General features: G+C 45.2%; 1 protein-coding gene across 2 annotated transcripts in view; it reads left to right on the top strand.

The window, feature by feature from the left end:
- The window catches only part of ZBTB2 (zinc finger and BTB domain containing 2), a 39,136-nt gene that overhangs the window by 5,757 nt on the left and 10,884 nt on the right, over window positions 1-22,495 (top strand). For both annotated transcript variants that reach the window (XM_075338160.1, XM_075338161.1), the window contains exon 2: window positions 10,431-10,616. In XM_075338160.1, coding sequence (XP_075194275.1) covers window positions 10,444-10,616 — 173 coding nt within the window. In that variant the 5' untranslated portion in view covers window positions 10,431-10,443. The remainder of the gene's footprint in view (window positions 1-10,430; window positions 10,617-22,495) is intronic.

The raw sequence follows: 22,495 nt of genomic DNA, 5'->3' as shown, positions 1-22,495 counted from the left end.
GGAGGGTGGGAAGAAAGTGGAGACTACATGAGTAAATAATTTTACTATTCTAATTCTAATCACATAAAAGCCCATCGGTTGGAACCATTATCTTCATAATATTTTGTCATGTTTTTTTATTTATACAGTTTTCACACTCATGAATGTTTTTTATATAAACACTAAATAGCATAGGGAAATGTAAAGATACATGATTTTAACATTTTAAAAATAGAAATCTGAAAATTGTGACGTGCATTTGTCTTCAGCCCCCATGAATCAATACTTTGTACAACTATCTTTTGCTGCAGTTACTGCTTGAAGTGTTTTGGGTTGTCTCTACCAGATTTGCACATCTAGAGGTTGAAATGTTTGCCCATTCTTCTTTGCAAAATAGCTCCAGGTCAGTGAGATTGGATGGAGAACGTCTGGACAGCAATTTCAAGTCTTGCCACTGATTCTTAATGTGATTCAGTTCTGGATTGTGACTGGGCCATTCACACACATGAATATGCTTTGATCTAAGCCATCCATTGTAGCTCTAGCAGTATGGTTTTTTTTGCGGCCTCTTAAAGGGAACCTGTTAGGTCCTGTATGCACTCAGAGCCAAGAGCTAATGCCTGCTTAGCAGTTCCAGCCTATAGTAGCGTACATAAAGAGATCTTTAGAAAAAGTATTTCTAAAGATCCTTTATGATATGCTAATGAGGCCAGCAACTGTTCGCAATGGTGTTACTTCCTTGGCTAGTCGGCCCCCTTAGCATGTAAGCACACCCCTGTGGGTGAGCTAACATGCTAATGAATGAGTAGCGTCAGAGGCATTGTCACTCAGCTGTCACCGCGGCAGACACTGTTTTTTGTCTTAAGGTACCGTCACACTTTAGCGACGCAGCAGCGATCCCACCAGCGATCTGACCTGGTCAGGATCGCTGCTGCGTCGCTACATGGTCGCTGGTGAGCTGTCAAACAGGCAGATCTCACCAGTGACCAGCCCCCAGCCAGCAGCGACGTGCAAGCGACGCTGCGCTTGCACGGAGCCGGCGACTGGAAGCTGCGGACACTGGTAACTAAGGTAAACATCGGGTATGGTTACCCGATGTTTACCTTAGTTACCAGCGCACACCGCTTAACGTGTGCAGGGAGCAGGAGCCGGCACTGGCAGCATGAGAGCTGCGGAGGCTGGTAACGAAGGTAAATATTGGGTAACCACCTTGGTTACCCGATGTTTACCTTGGTTACAGCTTACCGCAGGCTGTCAGACGCCGGCTCCTGCTCCCTGCACATTCAGGATTGTTGCTCTCTCGCTGTCACACACAGTGATGTGTGCTTATCAGCGGGAGAGCAACATTAAAAAAACGAACCAGGGCTGTGTGTAACGAGCAGCGATCTCACAGCAGGGGCCAGATCGCTGCTCAGTGTCACACACAGCGAGATCACTAATGAGGCCACAAAAAACGTGACTCAGCAGCGATCTCAGTAGCGATCTCGCTGTGTGTGAAGTACCCCTTAGTGCGCATGATCAGAAGTCCCCGGACTTCCAGTCCTGCGTACCATGAAGCCAGGTGTACAAGTCCCAGCTTCAAACTGGTGTAGTGCTCATGAGTGAAAGTCTGGTGACTTCGGATCATACGCACTGACTCTATGCCCAGCATTTTGAGGCTTTGCAATGGACACAGGTACATGCGTCACTGCCAATGATGACACTGGGCAATGAGCATTGAATAGCATGTTAGCACGCCCCTGTGGGTGTGCCAACATGCTAAACGGGCGGAATGAGCGCAGGAATTAACGCTAATGATGAGTGAGTTTGAAAATACTCAGATTCGCGAGTGCTAGAGCATCTTTAGAAATACTTTTTCTAAAGATCTCTATGTATGCTAGTGTATACAGAGACAGTTAGGCAGGGATTAGCAATATGCACCCAGAACTGCTCGTGGCTCTGGGTGCATATTGCACCTGACAGGTTCCCTTTCACAAGTGTCCCCCAAGATTGCCCTGTATTTAGGTCCATCCATCTTCCCATTAATTGTGACCAGCTTCTTTGTCCCTGCTTAAGAAAAGCATCTCCACAGCATGATCCTACCACCACGTTTGATGGTGGGGATGTTGTTTTCATGGCTATGTGCAGTGTTAGTTTTTTGCTTTGCATTTAGCCCAAAAGGTTCTTAAACTGTGGAGAACTATGGCAGCCTATGTGCACTGAAGAATGTAGTATAGATCACTAAGTGCGCATCACTTGCTATAATCTGTTTAAAGGCTGTGCTTAAAGGAAAACAGATGCCATACTGACACCATCTGCATAGCATTTGTTTTTACAGATCCATTGATCCAGGTATTACGTAGGAAAGTGTACTAGGCCTTTTACCATTTTTAATTGTGGATGTAAAGAATGGATGTCAAAAACTGAGACTTTGAACACCATAAAGCAAAAAAGGCTGTTCCTCAATGAAAAACTATGGGAGCTATTCATTAAGCTCCTTAGTCCTAGAAATCTGGTGTAAACACCTTTTTAAGGGTACGTGTCCACGATCGGGATTAGTAGCGCTTTGGACACAGCACGCTTTTGCTGCGTGGTATAGTACAAGCACAGTGGATGGATTAATAGAAATCTCCTGCCCACTGTTTCTTTTTAACGCTGCAGAAACTGATCTGTAATGCAGGCTTCCTAGACGCAGCATGTCCATTTCTCGTGCGGAGATGCACGATCCTGCTCGGGAGAATGCAGTGAATATAAGCTGCAGTCAGAACCCCACATAACCCTGATAGTAGGCACGTGTCCCTCAGGTGCAATCATTTTGCCAACTCTTTGACCAGCTCAGAAGTTAAGCAAAAATATTGACTTTTGCCATTTACACGCCAGTCACGGCAACCTCTGCTAATATGGGTGTAGCATGGACTGGGTGTGATTGCGCCCTCCCGTCCCATTCATCATAAGTTAGTCCACTTCTTGTGGCGTAACTTCAGAAAGGTACATCAGAGGCGCGCACTGGGTATCAGACATCGCATACCGCTTATTTCAATGAGGTCCGTGTACTCCAGCGAGCGCTTCACGAAGAAAGGCATGCGGAACACCAGTTTTTAAAGTCCTGTATATACCTTTTTAATCAGGGCATTTTCCATCAGTGTACAATCCCTTTTAAGCTCTGATTTTTTTTTTTTTTTTTTTTTTTTTTTTTTTTTTTTTTTATATTTTCAGTGGCAGACAGCGCTGTTTTGGCACAGTTTCATTTAATTTTCCAATAAAAATGTGGTTTTAAAGGGAACCTGTCAGGTGCAATATGCACCCAGATCCACGAGCAGTCCTGGGTGCATATTGCTAATCACTGCCTAACCGTCCCTGTATACACTAGCGTAGATAAAGATTTTTAGAAAAAGTATTTCTAAAAGATCTTATATCATATGCTAATGAGGTCAGTAACTAGTCACAAGGGCGTTATTTCCTGCGCTCATTCCACCTTCTTAGCATGGTAGCATGCCCACAGGGGAGTACTAACACACTTTTCAATGCAGCATCACCAGAGGGGGCCGCGTGTATCTCTGTCCACTGATCTGAATTCCCGGCCCTTCAGTTATGTGCATTAGACCTCTGAACCCTCAACTGGGAGTGCTGGGAATTCAGATCAGCGAACAAAGGTGCACATGGCCCCTCTGGTGATGCTGCATTGAATAGCGTGTTAGCACGTCCCTGTGGGTATACTACCATGCTAAGAGAACAGAATGAGCGCATGAACTAGCGTCCTTGTGACTAGTCCCAGAGCTCATTAGCATATCATAAGATATTTAGGAATACTTTTTCTAAAGATCTCTTTATCTATGCTAGTATATGCTGGGACAGTTAGGCAAGGATTAGCAATATGCACACAGGACTGCTCGTGGCTCTGGGTGCATATTGGACCTGACAAGGTTCACTTTAAAGGGTCACACTTTGACTTTAGCACATAAAATATATAAAAGGTTTTTTCATTAATCAACCATATTTAATTGTCCTATCTTGGTAAATGAAAACTTACTCTGATGGCCAAAGTTAGGTGTTTTATTTTTGCAAACCTGACAAAAGAAAGTTTAAAGATAATGTGTAATCTTGGTACTTCTCAGCCGTTTTCAGTTGGTGCTTTTCCATGGCTTGCAGAGCTGTTGGGTCTGACCTCCCTGCAGCGAGTGCTCGGCAGTAGTCAGTCTGATCTGCTGTAGCCACCGGCTCTGTACTTAGGTTCTGTGGTGTCATTTTTCCCTCGGTCAGAATTTTTGGGAAAATCGCTTTAGTCAAATGTTGCTTGAAGCCAAAAATCTTGTAAAGAATTCCAAGAATGGCTCGTTGCCCATAATTATATTCATGAAAGATCTGTAAGTTTCACTACATTCGGTGAAATAACTCTAGGGTTTTTTATTCCTTTTGCAATGCCTCCTTAGCTTTAGATGTATTACTCTGGAAAGAGTAATGCTGCATTCACTGTGGGGTTGCACCCATTAGATGAGATGAGTTTTGGCAGATGTATAAATGATATTATACATTGCTTATGTAGCGCCATCATGTCCACAGCGCTGTACAGACACCATCGCTGTCCCCATTGGGGCTCACAATGTAAATTCCCTATCTGTATGTCTTTGGTGTGTGGGAGGAAACCCACTCAAACACTGGGTTGTAGATGTCCTCGATGGGATTTAAGCCGCCTCTAGTTACCGTATTTTTCGAACTATAAGGCTATGTGCGCACGTGTGCGTAATTCATGCAGTTACACTGCGCTTTGTAGCGCAGCGTAACTGCATGCGTCCTGCGTCCCCTGCACAGTCTATGGAGATTGTGCAGGGGCCGTTCGCACGTGGCATATTAGAACGCAGCGATTCGGCTGCCCGAATCGCTGCGTTCTAAGAAGTGACATGTCACTTCTTCCGTGCGCTTTGCCGGCAGCCCCTGCTCTGTCTATGGCAGGAGCTGCATGCAGAGCGCACGTTCTCGACGGCACCATGCGCTTCAGAAAGGAGCTTTTCAGCTGCGCTCTGAAGCGCACCTTTTAGGTGCAGTGCAGAGTGCGCACATAGCCTAAGACGCACTTTTTTTTCCCCCAAATGTTGGAGGAAAGTGGGGTGTGCGTCTTAGTCTGAATATGGCTGCGGAGAATGAGGGTACTGCGGTGGAGCGGGTCATCGGCGGCACGAGCTGGCTGTAGCAGCCTGCCGTGCCCACGTGGACCCGCTCATTTAATATGCACGCCCATCATCCCGCCCATCATATCTCACGCAGAAGCCGGTGCTGACTGATGGGCGGGGAATGCGCGCATATTAAACAGCCTGCCCGCATTATCACCCCTGGCAACTACAGCCTGGAGGGATCATGTGCGGCTGTATTCACTGCCCCCCGCGCATCATCATCAGCGCAGGGGGCAGTGAATCAGTACACTCACCAGCCACGATCCCTGCAGCACTGCAATGTCCTCCTGTCCGTGGCGGTGGCGGCCGTATGGAGACTAGCGGTGCTCACAGCGATGACATTATCGCTGTGTGCACGTGTCCACACGCATCTGCCGCCGGCACAGACAGGAGGACATCACGATGCTACAGGGATCGTGGCCGGCTCCACACTCCAGCGCTGCTGCTGACACAGACGGAGGAGCGGCGATGCTGCAGGGAGTGAGGTAAGGTGAGTATAAACGTTTCTTTCTTTTTTTTTTTTTTTTTTTTTTTTTGTGTGCCACAGGATTCGGGCTGTATACCAGGATGGGGGTGTATTATGAGCAGGATGTGGCCATATGCCAGGATGACTGTATATACCAGGATGAGGGACATATACTGTATATACAAGACAGGAAGATCATTACCAGGCTGGGGTACCTTAGTAGAGAATTTGGGGACATTACCCCCATAAGGCTATGTGCGCACTAGAGCTTTTTACCTGCGGATTTACCCGCGGATTTGCCCCGGAAATTTCTTGAGAAATGTCTGCAATCTTTGTGCAGACATTTCCCATGAAATTCAATGAGAAAAAAAAATAGCTGTGCGCACTGTGCGGATTTTTCTCAAGAAAATTTCTTGAGAAAATGTGCATGTCCATTAATTTCCGCAGGTACCTGCGGTATTCCGGGGGTATTCCGCAGGTAGCAATGATGTGCGGTATACCACCGGAATAGCCGCGAATTACCTGCGGGAATGCTCATCGCTGCCTGCGGTTTTGCAGGAAGCGATGTCATTATGCCAGGAAGAGGAGGCGGAGCAGAGTAAACACAGACGTCGCACTCCCTGGACGCCGCACAGAAGCACTTCCGTGCGACCTCCAGGTGCCCGTGCAGTCTGTGTCCTACTCCGGCCTCGCGGCTGCCTGCACTGCAGGGTGTCAGTGTCTGCCCGCAGTGTCAGCAGCCTGTCACGCGGCAGCGCAGGCAGACACTGACATCCTGCAGTGCTGGGAGCCGCGGGGATGACTATCGCTGCTGTCAGGAGGTGAGATCATTACCTGCTGTGACGATCTCCTGCCTCCTGACGTCAGCGCTGTCACCGCTGTCTATGCCCGTCTCGCGAGCGGCCCGAGACTGTCACTAGCGGTGACGTCACGGGCTCTCGCGAGACTTCTGACAACGCGGCGGGCATAGAAGTCAGTGACAGCGCTGACGTCAGCAGTACAGGAGATGATCACAGAAGGTAATGATCTCATCTATGCTCCTGATGGCAGCGCTCGTCATCCCCTGCAGTGACCTGAGCTGACCTATTGATGTTAGCTCAGGTCACTGCATTGTTCTCCCAGCCAATGGGGAACAGTCTGTTCTTCATTGACTGGGACAGCGACTATGGTATGGATCGCCGTGCCCCCCCCCCTTATTGGATTACGCCGGACGTGGAATTGATTGTGCTCTTTTCAATAAATTGGTTAAAGAGGGAATGTTTTGGGGAGTGTTTTTTCAAATAAAACTTTTTTTGTTGTCTATTTTTTTAATTATTACTGACTGGGTTGGTGATGTCGGTTATCTGATAGACGCCTGACCTCACCAACCCCAGGGCTTGATGCCAGGTGACATTACACATCTGGCATCAACCCCATATATTACCCCGTTTGCCAACGCACCAGGGCGCGGGATGAGCTGGGGCAAAGCGCCAGGATTGGCACGTCTAATGGATGCGCCACTTCTGGGGCGGCTGCGGCCTGCTATTTTTAGGCTGGGGAGTGTCCAATAACAGTGGACCTCCCTAGTCTGAGAATATCAGACCCCAGCTGTCCGCTTTACCTTGGCTGGTGATCCAATATGGGGGGGACCGCACGTTTTTTGTTTTAAATTATTTATATAATTTAAAATAACAGCGTGGGGTGCCCACTGTTTTGGATTATCAGCCAAGGTGAAGCTGCCAGCGGTGGTCTGCAGGCTGCAGCCGTCTGCTTTACCCTAGCTGGCTACAAAAAATGGGACCTCACGTCGTTTTTTTTTAATTATTTATTTATTTTATGGCTAAATACAAGGCTAAGCACCCTTTAGTGCCACATGAAAGTCACTAAAGGGTGCCAGCTTAGAAAATGCAGGGAGGTGGAACATTATATAGGTTTTTCTCATCTATCTATCTATCTATCTATCTATCTATCTATTCATCTATCTATCTCTCTATCTATCTATTCATCTATCCATCTTTCCCCCTATCCATTATCTGTCTATCGATTATCTTTATTATTTATTGCAGGGACAAACCTGCGGCAAAACCGCATGCGGATTTGGTGCGGATTTTTCCAGAGGTCCGGAAATCTTTCACTGGCAGAAGTTTCTCAAGAAATTTTCTTGAGAAACTTCACATTTCTAGTGCGCACATAGCCTAACAGTGTCAGCAGCAGATCCTCGCCCCATAAGTGTGTCATTACCACATTTTTTGCTTAAAATTTTATTTTCCTTCTCTAAAACCAGGGTGCGTCTTATGGTCCGAAAAATACGGTACATTTTCTTCATATTGCATGTCTTATTGCCATTCATCATATGGAACTAAGAAAACTCCAGACAAATGTGCTAAACGGATCCATACACCAGTTGGAGGCCCATTCAGCTTTTGAATGGAATAAGACTGCCAATCCTTATAATCGTCCACTAAGGGAGAAGTATTCTGTGCTTCTTGGCTGTTAGTTTTTTCTGACACTAAAAATCAAGACTGTGGAGTCTATAAGCCCCGAATCCCACCTAATGGCTGCATTAACGCCTGTGTAGATGTCACTGACACCTAATACAGTTGGTTCTATGTTTCCTAAAAGTCAGCACCGCAGGAACAGCGCCGCTAGAGGTATGTCCTGTTTTGTGTCGTATAGGATCCTGCGTTGAATTAGCCGGACCGCCCCTTTAATAAATTGACTAATATTAATAACTGATAATTATTTTTCAAAACTGCAGTTGGTAAATTTCTGTGAAGTCCTATTATTGGAATAGAAATCTGGAAATCACATTGCGAGCCCCCTGCATTGACTGTAATGGGGACTGTGGGGTTACTAGATAATGTAATACAGCATACTGTGCTGATTTGTTCACTATTTTTGACTGGATTTGCGATACAGGTTCAATGTAGATGTGACCAGAGCCTAAGGCTCCTTTCACACTACGTTTTGCCTTGCGATCACAGGTCCCGTCAGGGCATCCCTTCCCCACCCCGCAAAGCGTGTTTCAGACGCATGCGCCGACAGGGCCATTGACTGTAATGGAGCACACTATGTTAGCGTGTGCTCGGTTTTGTACCATTTTTGCGCATATACATTTTCTGCAGGCGGACACCTGAATGGATGCATGCCCCGACGGGACCTGTGAACGTAAGGCAAAACGCAGTGTGAAAGGAGCCTTATGCTGCGTCCACACATCCGTTGTACCTATCCATTCATTTCTTTGATCCACACACTCATCACTTTTAAAAATGGCCTCTCCAATCCATAAGACTAGAAGCATCTGGAAGGAAATAGGAAGGTATACGTTTTACTTCAGAGTTCCATCCAAGTCGCATCCTTTACCAACTGATAATAAAGCACCACTCCAGTGGTTTTTGTTGTTCTTTCCTTGTTTCACCACTGGAGCTGTGTTTGTAAATCTAAGCCTCCAGTCTTATACTTACTGCGGCTTCTCCTTTTTCTGGCACTGCTACGATCCCGCTGCGGCATCTTATGCCCTCAATAAAAGTCTGAGACCCTGAACGAGGCTACCAGAGTTGAACTGATGTGTGACCATCGGTGTGCTCCATGAAACACTCAAGCTGCCGGTAAGACCCAAGTCACCGGGGACCGAACGGAGAGATGGTGCTAGGTGAAGTCGCTGGAAGGTGGGTATAATACAGGGGGCGTAGATTTAAAGCACCGCTCCAGTGGTGAAATTAAAAATAAAAAAAAAACTGCTGGATTGATGCTTTAGGAGTCAATGGATAAATAAAACTTAAAGGGAATCTCAGTTAGTTCTTATATCATATGCTAATGAGGCCAGGGACTAGTTCCTTGAGTGTTATATCCCCCGACTTGTCTGCCATCTTGGCATGGCAGCATGCCCATAGGGGTGTACTAACATGCTATTCAATGCAGCAGCATCAGTGGTGACGCACGTACCTGTGTCGGTGGTGAACGCTGAGCTTAATGTCCCGAGCACTTCTGGTCATGCGCACTAGACCTCTCTGAAGCCAGGATGCGTACACTCGGCTTGATACTGCGCATGAATGGAAGTCCCTGGTATTCAGCTCGGCGTTCACCGTGGACACAGGTACGTATGTCCCCACTGATGACGCTGCATTGAATAGCATCTTAGCACGCTCATGTGGGCCTGCTGCCATACTAAGAGGGCAGACTAGTCGGGGGATATAACGCCCTTACGACTAGTCCCCGCTCTCATTTGCATATGATATAAGATCTCTAGGAATACTTTTTCTATAGATCTCTTTATGCTAGTGTATACAGGGACGGTTAGGCAGGGATTAGCAATATGCACCCAGAACTGCTCGTGGTACTAGCTGCATAGTGCACCTGACAGGTTCCCTTTAACACATTCGACTTGCTTCAGATTAAAAATGGATTGAGAAAAGAAACAATGTGTTTAAAATGGAAGTATATGTGGAAGGTCACATTCCCGTGCACAACAACGCTGCGTTTATTTTTCTCCAGTTGTCTATACTGAAATAATAATAAACAGTAATCTGCTCTGATCATTTTGTTTTTTTATGCATGCTCCCCTTTTTTTGTTGCATTTTTTTTATTTTATTGAGGGCAAATTTGTTTCATTTTGATTTAATTTGCACAGAAATACTGAGACTTTGCACTGAAGCGTAAGTCTGGTAGCAGTGATTGCATAGTGTAAGCGTATGGTGACACATAAGAATAAACTAAGTTATAAGAAAGATTCTTCAGAATGATATTCACTCAGGCTTATCAGTCTGACAAATCTGAATATCCCCAAAAAAGTTTATTGAAAAGGACATTTTATTTTTTTCCAAACTGATCTTGTAAGTTTTGTTTTTTTTTGTCTGCAGATTCCATTAAAAGATGGATTTGGCCAACCACGGACTTATACTTCTGCAGCAGTTAAACGCCCAGAGAGAATTTGGGTTCCTGTGTGACTGCACTGTTGCCATTGGTGATGTCTACTTTAAGGCTCACAAATCCGTTCTTGCATCTTTTTCCAACTATTTCAAGATGCTCTTTGTACACCAGACAAGGTATAAAGCATTAGTTCATCTTACATTTGTCAACCAAGACATTTATCATCAAATTCGTCTTCACTAACGTGAAATTCAATTAACTTTTTCTTGTACGTTTTAAAAGCTAAATTACTGCTCATTCTATGTCAATTGTAGATGTCTTAACGGTTGTTAGAAAAATGTAATGACTAATATAAATTACCGTATTTTCCGGATTATAAAACGCTCTTTATTTCCACTAAAAATGGGGGTGCGTCTTACAATCTGGATATGGCTTACTGGGGAGGTGGTGGTGGAGTGGGGTCATAGGAGGTAGGATCGGCGATACTGAGGGCTCGGAGGAGCAGTGGAGCGGCTCAGGAGGGTCACAGGACGGGGTGTCTCTGTGGCGGCTGCATTGATATGAGTGCAGGCTCCATTGAATCGCTTGCGTTTGACGCGATGGACTTGAAGAACATGGCAAGAGAGTCCTATCTGCGCACATGCCACCTCCGCAGTCATTTTCTTGAAGTCCCATCTTGTCAACCGTGGGCGATTCAAAGGAGCCCGGTCAGATCAATGGCACCTGCCGCCGAGATACCCCGTCCTGTGACCCTCCTGAGTCACTCCACTGCAGTGACACCCCTGCAGCCGCCTGCAGATCAATGGCGCCTGCCGCCACCGGGACACCTACATAGCCTGCCAGCAGATCAATGGCGCCTGCCACTACACTCCCGAACCCGCAGTATCGCCGACTCTACTGAGCCACAACACCACTGCCGCTCCCCCCCTAGTGAGCATTAGGTTTAAGACGCACAAGGATTATAAGATGGACCCTCATTTTAACATAAAATGTTTTTTTTTTCCCATTTTCCTTCTCTAAATTTGGGGTGCGGTGCGTCTTATAAAATGAAAAATACGGTACTTAAAGAATTTGTTGGGAAAGTAAGGCACACTTTCTGGCAAGAAGTTAGCTTGATAAAAAGACTGTTTTATTCCCCAAAGTCTGGAGAAACCACCAGACCAACCTGTTCACTCCTTTCATATTATGGTTATTAGGGCTGCATTCTCTTGAGTATTTGGTAACTTTTTAAAGGGGTTGGTTACTGCTTGAAACAACCCCCTTCTCAAACAGTGTTTCCTCCATATAAAATAATACTTTCCTCAGTTCTATCAGTGTCTGCACTGACTCTCCCAGAGCTCGCGTGACATAACAATCCTTACGGTTAATCTGCGAGTGATTCCATCCTCACTTTCTTCAGACGTAATCGACATCTAGAGGTTGTGAGAGCAGCTGAAGCTTTTAGTTCTTCTATATGTTGATTTTTATGTCTGAAGCAGGGGAGAGTGGAAGAGGGTGCTGATTGGCCACAGCTTAGGTTACACAAGTCCCAGGAGAGTTGGTGCTGAAATCACAGGAATGGCCCCAGAGATTAGTATTATTATTTTACTTGGAGGGGAAAACCTACTGATTGAGAATGGGTTGTCTGAATAGTGGACAAGCCCTTTAAAGAGAACGTGTCAGGTCCAATATGCACCCAGAACCACGAGCAGTTCTGGGTGCATATTGCTAATCCCTCGTTAACGGTCCCCGTATCTAGTAGCACACATAAGCACACATAAAGATCTTTAGAAAAGTATTTCTAAAGATCCTTTATGATAGGCTAATGAGCTCAGGGACTACTCCCAAGGGTGTTGCTTCCCTGGCTAGTTGGCTCCATTAGCATGTTAATACACCCCTGTGGGAGTGCTATTATGCTAATAAATGTGCAGTATCACAAGATGATCTCACTCACCTCTCTGCTGCCATCGCCACCCAATGCTGGCTTTCGTCTCAGTGCGCATGATCCCGGACTTTTTGTCATGCGCACTACTTCAGTTTGAAGCCAGGACTCATACACCCGGCTTCATAGTGCGCATTACTGAAACTCCGGGGTCATGAGCACTGAGCTAAAATCCAGCATTGGGCGACAATGGTAGCGGAGGAGAGGTGAGTGAGATCATCCTCTAACGCTGCACCTTCATTAGCATGTTAGCACACACACAGGGGCGTACTAAAATGCTAATGGGGCCGACTAGCCAGGGGAACGAACGCCTAGGGGACTAGTCCCCGCGCTCATTAGCATATCATAAAGGATCTTTAGAAATCCTTTTTCTAAAGATCTCTTTATCTATGCTAGTTTATACAGGGACAGTTAGGCAAGGATTAGCAATATGCACCCAGGACTGCTCGTGGCTCTGGGTGCATATTACACCTGACAGGTTTCCTTTAATGTTCCAGAATTTATGCAGGGTTCCTCACCTATTAGGGGTTTTTTGGGGTTTGTTTGTTTTTTGTTTTTTTTTGTTCTGTTTTTACACTTTTTTAGCTGAGTTTTTTTTCACTGTTTATTTCTTTTTTGGTATGTCATGTTTTAAATAAAGCTGCTTTGATTTTTATACCTCCTGGTATTTAGCTTTGACAAAACTTTGATAGTCTTGTGCAGATTGCAGCAGAATTCCACTAAAAACACATGTACCATATTTTTCAGATTATAAGATGCACTTTTCCTCCCAAAAATTTGGGCGAAAAATAAGGAATGCATCTTATAATGGGAATGTAGCTTACCAGGAGGTGAAGAATGGGCACTGTGTTGGCTGCGTTTGGGGCTGTGGGGCGCAGCGGGTGAGATGCTCTGTTGGCGGTGTGGGCTTCAAATAACGGCGCCCGGAGTTAAAAACTTCAGCCCAAGATGCAAAAAATAAGCAGAGACTGAGCCCCAGATCCCGAAAAATTAGAGTACTATGGGTTTCGGAAAATGGCACAAAGTGTGCCACTTTTTTTGGACACAATGCTGAATTTATTTTAACCCCCTGAGATAAATGTAAACCTATACCTGTTTGTCTACGAACTCGCACCAACCTGAGGCATCCCACCAACACATCAGTTTTACCATATAGTGAACACTGAATAAGAAACCCAAAAAACTATTGTGCAATTGCACGGTTTGCAATTTTTTCCGCACTTGGATTTTTTTTTTTTTTTTTGCTGTTTCACAGTATACGATATGGTAAAACTTTTTGGTTTTATTTAAAAAGTACAAGCCGTCCTGCAAAAAAACAAGCGCTTATATGGCAAGATAGACGGAAAAATAAAAAAATGTGGCTCTCGGAAGAAGGGGAGCAAAAACGAAAAATAGAAAATCTCCCGGGGGTGAAGGACTTAAGTTAAGTGTAGGATGTCAGGTGTGATGTCAATCTACTTCCAGCATGCTCCTCAGAAAGCTGAGAAACTGCCTATGCAAAGTGTGATTAGAAAGGACAAACCTTAGGGGTGCTTCACACACAGCGAGCTCACTGCCGAGATCGCTGCTGAGTCACGCTTTTTGTCACGCAGCAGTGACCTCATTAGCGATCTCGCTGTGTGTGACACTGAGCAGCGATCTGGCCCCTGCTGCGAGATCGCTGCTCGTTACACACAGCCCTGGTTCGTTTTCTTCAATGGCGCTCTCCCACTGTGACACACAGATCGCTGTGTGTGACAGCGAGAGAGCGACAAATGAAGCGAGCAGGGAGCAGGAGCCGGCGTCTGACAGCTGAGGTAAGCTTGTAACCAAGATAAACATCGGGTAACCAAGGTGGTTACCCGATATTTACCTTAGTTACCAGCCTCTGCAGCTCTCACGCTGCCTGTGCTGCCGGCTCCGGCTCTCTGCACATGTAGCTGCTGTACACATCGGGTTAATTAACCCGATGTGTACAGCAGCTAGGAGAGCAAGGAGCCAGCGCTAAGCAGTGTGCGCGGCTCCCTGCTCTCTGCACATGTAGCTGCATTACACATCGGGTTAATTAACCCGATGTGTACTGTAGCTAGGAGAGCAAGGAGCCAGCGCTCAGTGTGCGCGGCTCCCTGCTCCCTGCACACACAGCTAAGCGGTGTGCGCTGGTAACTAATGTAAACATCGGGTAACCATACCCGATGTTTACCTTAGTTACCAGTCTCCGCAGCTTCCAGACGGCGGCTCCTTGCAAGCGCAGCGTCGCTTGCACGTCGCTGCTGGCTGGGGGCTGTTCACTGGTCGCTGGTGAGATCTGCCTGTTTGACAGCTCACCAGCGACCATGTAGCGATGCAGCAGCGATCCTGACCAGGTCAGATCGCTGGTCGGATCCCTGCTGCATCGCTAAGTGTGAAGGTACCCTTAGACTGGAGCATAAATCCACGTCGCTGATCTAACTACTTACAACTTAGAAAAGGAAGATAAGACGATCAAACTATGACTGCTGGTATTTAGTCTATTCTTGTAGCAAAATCTATGCAGCGGGAAGTGAGAGTAGCTTTCTGTACATCACTATTCAAAGGTCCATACAGCTACAGTCCTGTAAAGTCATCTAACTGCACATTAGATATATTTCAAGGGGGTCCACTCGGGAAAGGCTCAAAAGAATGAACATATGCATTGCTATGTCCGCACGCTGCATTTATTTTGCCCTAAAAAACACACATAACACTCACAGGAAAAATGCATCAAAAAAGTATGCTTTTTTGTTTTTTCATGTGTTTTTTGATGCGTTTTTGTCCAATACATTTAATGGGTGAAAAACGCAAAAAGAATTGACATGCTGCATCTTTGTGGTCACCACAAAGACGCAGCCAAACAAAACTGCAACGTGCGGATAGCAAAAATGAAATCTCATAGACTTTGCTGGGAAAGAAAATTCATGCAGTTTTGGAACCAAAACTGCACCCAAAAAACGCGCAAAAATGCGGGGGAAAAAACGCAGCATGCACACAAGGCCTAAAGACTACTTGCTGTTAAGCCTTTTTAAAAGCGTCTTTGGAGCCGACCATTCTTCAGGCATCTTATGCTTTGAAGATGCTTTATACTTTACATTGCAAGTCAGAAACGCTTTTATGAACCTTGGGCATCTGTTTGATCATTTTAGCAGCGTTTTTGTTTGATAAATCACTAGCTGTTTCTTCATTGTTGAAAGGAGTTAAAAAAAAAAACAACAAAAAAAAAACTGGAAAACGCCAGTAGGAGGACGCAACAGAAATGCTGGGGGAAACGCCTAACCATTTTCTGTGGCATCAAAAACACTGTGTTTCTGGCCTCTAAAAACGCATCCATGGCAAAAACACATAAAAAAACCCGCATGCGTTTTTGGCTGCGTTTTTTTTTTTTTTTTTAGTGAACAATGCCACTAAAGACTGAAAAAAATAAATAAATATCTGTAATTTCCTTCTTCAATCTGCTTATTCTCCACTAGTGTATGCAGGAGAGCAGACAGCTGCAGAACTACAAGGCTCAGCATGCTCCATCCCGGACTGAATGCAGGAGTTTTTTGCCCAAAAACGTAAAAACAAAAAAATAGACGTGGGTTTCGCCATATTTTTGTATGCTACGCTATTTGTACCCGGCTGGGAGCTAAAGATACAGGGAAGCCCTTTTTTTAATTTCATGAAATAATTATAAAAAAAAAGACGACGTGGGCTTTGCCCAAGTTTTGTGTCCAGCCAGGTACAACTAGGCAGCTGGGGATTGAATTCGCAGTGCAGGGTGCCCAAGCTTTCTGGGCACCCCTGCTGCAAATTGCAGTCCACAGCCACCCCAGAAAATGGCGCTTTCATAGAAGCGCCATCTTCTGGCGCTGCATCCAACTCTTCGAGTGGCCCTGGTGCCAGATGGCTCGCTGGGTAATAAGGGGTTAGGGCTAGCTGTATATTATCAGCTGGCCCTAAGCCCGAAAATCATGGTGTCACGCCAATATTGGACATGGCCACCATGAATTTCTAGTAAATATTAAACAAAAAACAACACACATAAAAATATTTTTATTAGAAATAAAACAAAACCCAATTAGTGACTCCAGGCAAAGGCAAAGCGATCAGATGATGTATCAGGTTCAAGGACCTGAATCACATGACACAGCAGCTGATTGTTTAAAAGCCGTTTATACAATCAGCTGATGCATCAGTAGGAAAAAAACTACACACTTCTGTGCAGACTCCTGTCCGATCGCTCCAGGACCTGCTGGTAATCAGCTGATGTGGTCACAGACAGCATCAACTAATCGTTTAAACCGGCTGGGCGGTAAAAAGCTGGCTGTTCACCACCTGACCTACTGTCAGGTTACCGCATCAGCTGATCACCGGCAGGTCCTGGAGCGATCGGACGAGTCTACAGACAGCCGGAGCAGGGGTGGCGGTACAGAGAGAGGAACTGGGAGCGGACATGGGCGCAGGACGGGAGGTGGAACCAGGGATGCCGGTAACGGGAGGATTCACTCTTCGGTGTTTACCAACACAAGGAATGCTAGGTGATTACAATCCTCTTCCTGTACACATGACTGTACTAGCCACCCCTTGCGTTTATAGCTGTGTTTTTAGTCATAGAAACGCAGCTATATTTGCAATTTGCGTTTTTTATTGCGTTTTTAAACATCTCATTGAACTCAATGGGACAAAAACGCAGTAAAAAACGCAGGAATAATTGACATGGTATCCGTAAACAACATCAGCTCTGGGGGCAAAAAATAAGCCATGACACAGCTCCAGATCCCGAAAAATGAAACGGTTAAGGGTCTTGGAATATAGTGACAAAAGCAAAAAAAATTTTTTCTTTTTACAAATTTCATAATTTTTTTTTTTTAACTACTTAAATTTAAAAAAAAAAAAAGCTATACATGTTTGATATCTGGATCCCACTGCATGGAAACACGTCTCCTAGAGTTGCACTCAGTGATGTCAACACTGTCATACGAATGTGCTGATTTTTGGTCCATACAGAAGGCGTTGTGTAACCCACTAGTCACAGGCCGTATTCCAGGTGAGGACCAGAATGGTAGAGAGAACACAATATTAATAATATTACCGCAATTGGCAAGTATACAAACACCAGCACTGTGTGCACTATAAACATTAGAGGCTTTACAAGGCAAGCCTTTTCACATGTATGCTACTTAAACCCTCTTTGTATCTGCATAACCTTAGTTTCTCCACTTACTACATGCCAGCAAAAATTTATTTTGTGTTTTTTGTTTATTTTTTTTTTTTTTTTTTGTTTTCCCCGTTTTCTGGTGTTTAAATCTGGGGTGTTATATTGTCAGATGTGTCCAAAAAGTATGATATTTGTGTTTTGGGACCTACAGTGCTGGCCAAACGTATTGGCACCCCTGCAATTCTGTCAGATAATACTCAGTTTCTTCCTGAAAATGATTGCAATCACAAATTCTTTGGTAAACTTCATTTATTTTGCTTGCAATGAAAAACCACAAAAGAGAATGAAACAAAAATCAAATCATTGATCATTTCACACAAAACTCCAAAAATGGGCCAGACAAAAGTGGCACCCTTAGCCTAAGGCTATGTGCGCACGTAGCATTTGTCCCTGCAGAAATTTCTGCAGCGATCTGAAGAGCACACGTGCGCTTCAAATCGCTGCAGAAAATGTCCGTAGTGGGGGAAAAAAAAAAAAGCAGATTCCATGCGCTCTGCCTGCAGCTCCTCCCATAGACAGAGCAGGAGCTGCCAGCAAAGCGCACGGAAGAAGTGACATGTCACTTCTTAGAATGCGCGCTTCGGGCAGCAGCCACGTGCGCACGGCTCCTGCATACTCTACATAGATTACGCAGGGGACGCAGGACACATGCAGTTACGCTGCGCTACAAAGCGCAGCGTAACTGCATGTAATTACGCAACGTGCGCACATAGCCTAATACTTGGTTGCACAACCTTTAGCCAAAATAACTGCGAACAACCGCTTCCGGTAACCATCAATGAGTTTCTTACAATGCTCTCCTGGAATTGTGGACCATTCTTCTTTGGCAAACTGCTCCAGGTCCCTGAGATTTGAAGGGTGCCTTCTCCAAACTGCCATTTTGAGATGTCTCCACAGGTGTTCTATGGGATTCAGGTCTGGGCTCATTGCTGGCCACTTTAGTAGTCTCCGGTGCTTTCTATCAAACAATTTTCTAGTGCTTTTTGAAGTGTGTTTTGGGTCATTGTCCTGCTGGAAGACCCATGATCTCTGAGGAAGACCAAGCTTTCTCACACTGGGCCCTACATTATGCTGCAAAATTTGTTGGTAGTCTTCAGACTTCATAATACCATGCACACGGTCAAGCAGTCCAGTGCCAGAGGCAGCAAAGCAACCCCAAAACATCAGGGAACCTCCACCATGTTTGACTGTAGGGACTGTTCTTTTCTTTGAATGCCTCCTTTTTTTATCCGGTAAACTCTGATTGCTTTTCCCAAAAAGCTCTACTTTTGTCTCATCTGACCAGAGAACATTCTGACAAAACGTTTTAGGCTTTCTCAGGTAAGTTTTGGCAAACTCCAGCCTGGCTTTTTTATGTTTCGGGGTAAGAAGTGGGGTCTTCCTGGGTATCCTACCATACAGTCCCTTTTCATTCAGATGGCGACTGATAGTACGGGTTGACACTGTTGTACCCTCGGACTACAGGGCAGCTTGAACTTGTTTGGATGTTAGTCGAGGTATTTTATCCACCATCTGCACAATCTTGCGTTGAAATGTCTCGTCAATTTTTCTTTTCCTTCCACATGTAGAGAGGTTAGCCACAGTGCCATGGGCTTTAAACTTCTTGATGACACTGCGCACCGTAGACACAGGAACTTTCAGGTCTTTGGAGATGGACTTGTAGCCTTGAGATTGCTCATGCTTCCTCACAATTTGGATTCTCAAGTCCTCAGACAGTTCTTTGGTCTTCTTTCTTTTCTCCATGCTCAATGTGGTACACACAAGGACACAGGACAGAGGTGGAGTCAACTTTAATCCATGTCAACTGGCTGCAAGTGTGATTTAGTTATTGCCAACACCTGTTAGGTGCCACAGGTAAGTTACAGGGGCTGTTAATTACACAAATTAGAGACCACGGGGGAACACTATTCTCCTTAAGGAGACTTTGCAAGCCAGTCTGGCTGCCAGGTAAGGGGACTTATAGCTGCCACGCCCCTCTAAGAAATATTCAAATTGTCTCTTTACCTGGCAGCCAGACTGGCTTGCAAAGTCTCCTTAAGGAGAATAGTGTTCCCCCGTGGTCCCCACATAGCTTTCTCATGAGCCAGATCAGACACCCCCATACTTTGCACTGACGAGGGGCAAGCACCCCGAAACACCGTGTCTGCAAATTCGGATTCTGATCTGGCTTATATATCCTGAGTCATATTGCAAAGGATTGTTGAAAATCCACTTGTGACTTTTAGGATCGCTACTTCCAATAGGTGGCGCTGTGCTAGAGTTTGTCTCCTTTACTGGAGAGACAATGACAAATTAGAGAAGCATCACGTGACTTTTCAAACAGTGCCAATACTTTTGTCCACCCCCTTTTTTGATTGGTGTGGAATTATATCCAATTTGGCTTTGACAATTTTTTTTATTTTTTTTTCATTGAAGACAAATTAAATGAAGATAATAATACCAAAGAAGTTGTGATTGCAATCATTTTCAAGATGAAACTGAGTATTATCTGACAGAATTGCAGGGGTGCCAATACTTTTGGCCAGCACTGTAATTATTGATGTTACACTTATTAGAGACAGTCCATTTTTAAATTCAATAGATCTACTCCTTTACAAAGAGATGCTCTCCTTCTAAGGGCAGATTCACACTGGCGTATGGCATGTGATACGAGAGCATAGGATACGCTATGTAATGACCCTCGACTCAGGCTCTGCTGCGAGTGTGATCCGATCTTGCAATCCGAATCACATCTGCAGAGGAGAGAGTGATCTCTCAATCTCCTTCAGTGTCAGCCTGTGCGTATATCGCACTGCATTTGGGCGACATGCGAGTGCAGTCCGATGTTTCACTCGCACCCATAGACTTGTATGGGTGCGAGTGATGAGAGACTTGCAGACAATGGCATGCTGCGATTTTTATTTTAATTTTTCCCCAGTTTAATTAGGGCTGAAGAAAAACTCGCTGATCTGATCTGCAGCTTTGTCTTAATTGGGGCCGAGTGCAATACGAGATTTTCTCACTGCACTCGTGCGAGTCATAGTCAGTTTGACTCTGCCCTAAGGCAGAGCTGAGCAAAGTACGGCCCGTGAACCAAATCCAGCCTTCTGGCTTTTATAGTCTGGTCTGTGGACTGAGACTGCTGAAGGGCCCACGGGCCACACCATGCCCTCGCCCGTCTGTCGCTGCCTGCTTCACAATCTCACTGCGATCTGCATCTTCAGGATGAGAGCTCATACTGTATGTAGGGAGGCTATGTGTGGGGGGGCTCCTACTGTATGTTGGGGCCTGTGTGCAGACTAATTCAGTACAAAGGGGGATGTCTGCATACTTAATTCTCCTCAATATTAAGTGTGAATATTAATATGTTTATAATTGTTATTAATATGTTAATATTGAGCAGAATTTATTTCAGTCTATTGTATCGGCCCTCCACAACAGTCAGAGACTCTAATTGGCCCCTCTGGAAAATTAATTTCCCACCCCTGCGCTAATGGAAGCTGCAGATTTTACAGTGATAGGCCGGGTTCACACTTGCATGTGGGAACTGATACAAACAAATTTGAGGTCCCTTTTGTGGAGAGCCTCTGGGTTCCATGACTAGAGATGAGTGGACTCTCAGATAACGGACTGGTGGGTCGCTGTTATCGTTTTGTTTTTTAAATCCTCTTCTGGTCCGGAATCCAGTCCCTGTATAAGTTTATGGGTATCTGTGAATTCAGGAGAAATTGTGTAACAAACTGTACTATCCATTTTCTCCTAAGGGTGCGTGCCCACGATCAGTATTTGCAGAATTTTCGCTATGAAACTAAAAGAATCCCCTTCTGCAGCTCCTGGGCTGCATTCTAGAAAGGTTCATCTTCCTACTGGCCCCCCTTTCAGACCTAAATAAACACTTTAGCATACCAAAAGGTAAGATTTTATAATGAGCTTTGCTGGCCATGGGGGCGGGCTGTATTTCTTCCGTTATTCCTCCTCCTGCCGCTGTTCGCTGTCCCCCTGTGTTTATTTACATCAATGAGGCCACCACCCTCATGTTACGCAAGGCTCCTGAAGTCTCGCGCATGCCCAGTCTCGCGCATGCCCAGTGGCACTATCGCGGGACTGAGCGCTGTTCAAATCGTGAGCGCTGGTGATGTAATTGCGCAGGTGCGAGATTATGGGTGGCGCTGTGAATGTCCTCACCAGTGTCTAAGTACCCGCCCATAATCTCGTGCCCGCGGTAATAGGTAACGTGGATGATATGGCCAGCGCTAGTGCATAACCGTGGAGGCAGAGGGAAAAGCATGGGCATGAGATTAACCCCTTCACGACCGGCCGATTTTTCGCTTTCAGTTTTTTTTTTCGCCATTCTTTTTCTGAGACACGTAACTTTTTTTATTTTTCAGTCAATTTGGTCATGTGAGGGCTCCTTTTTTTGCGGAACGAGCTGTACTTTTAAATTAAACCATCAGATTTACCATATAGTGTACTGGAAAACGGCAAAAAAAATTCCAAATGCAGAAAAATTGCAAAAAAAATGCGATAGCGCTATGGTTTTTGAGATATTTTATTCACTGTGTTCACTATATGGTAAAACTGATGTATGGGTGTGATGCCTCAGGTCAGTGCAAGTTCGTAGACACCAAACATGTATAGGTTTACTTTTATATAAGGGGTTAAAAAAAAATCGGACATTTGTCCGAAAAAAGTGGCGCACGTTTTATGCCATATTCCGTGACCCATAGCGTTATTATTTTTCGGGATCTATGGCTCAGTGACAGCTTATTTTTTGCGTCTCGAGCTGATGTTTTTAACGGTACCATTTTTGCGCAGATGCTACGTTTTGATCGCCTCTTATTGCATTTTGCGCAAAAGTTGTGGCGACAAAAAAGCGTCGTTTTGGCGTTTGGAATTTTTTTGCCGCTACGCCGTATACTGATCAGATTGAGTGATTTTATATTTTGATCGGGCGTTTCTGA

This window comes from Anomaloglossus baeobatrachus, chromosome 3 (assembly GCF_048569485.1).
Source record: "Anomaloglossus baeobatrachus isolate aAnoBae1 chromosome 3, aAnoBae1.hap1, whole genome shotgun sequence".
Classification (NCBI taxonomy): domain Eukaryota; kingdom Metazoa; phylum Chordata; class Amphibia; order Anura; family Aromobatidae; genus Anomaloglossus; species Anomaloglossus baeobatrachus.
This window is presented reverse-complemented; position numbering and strand designations above follow the sequence as displayed.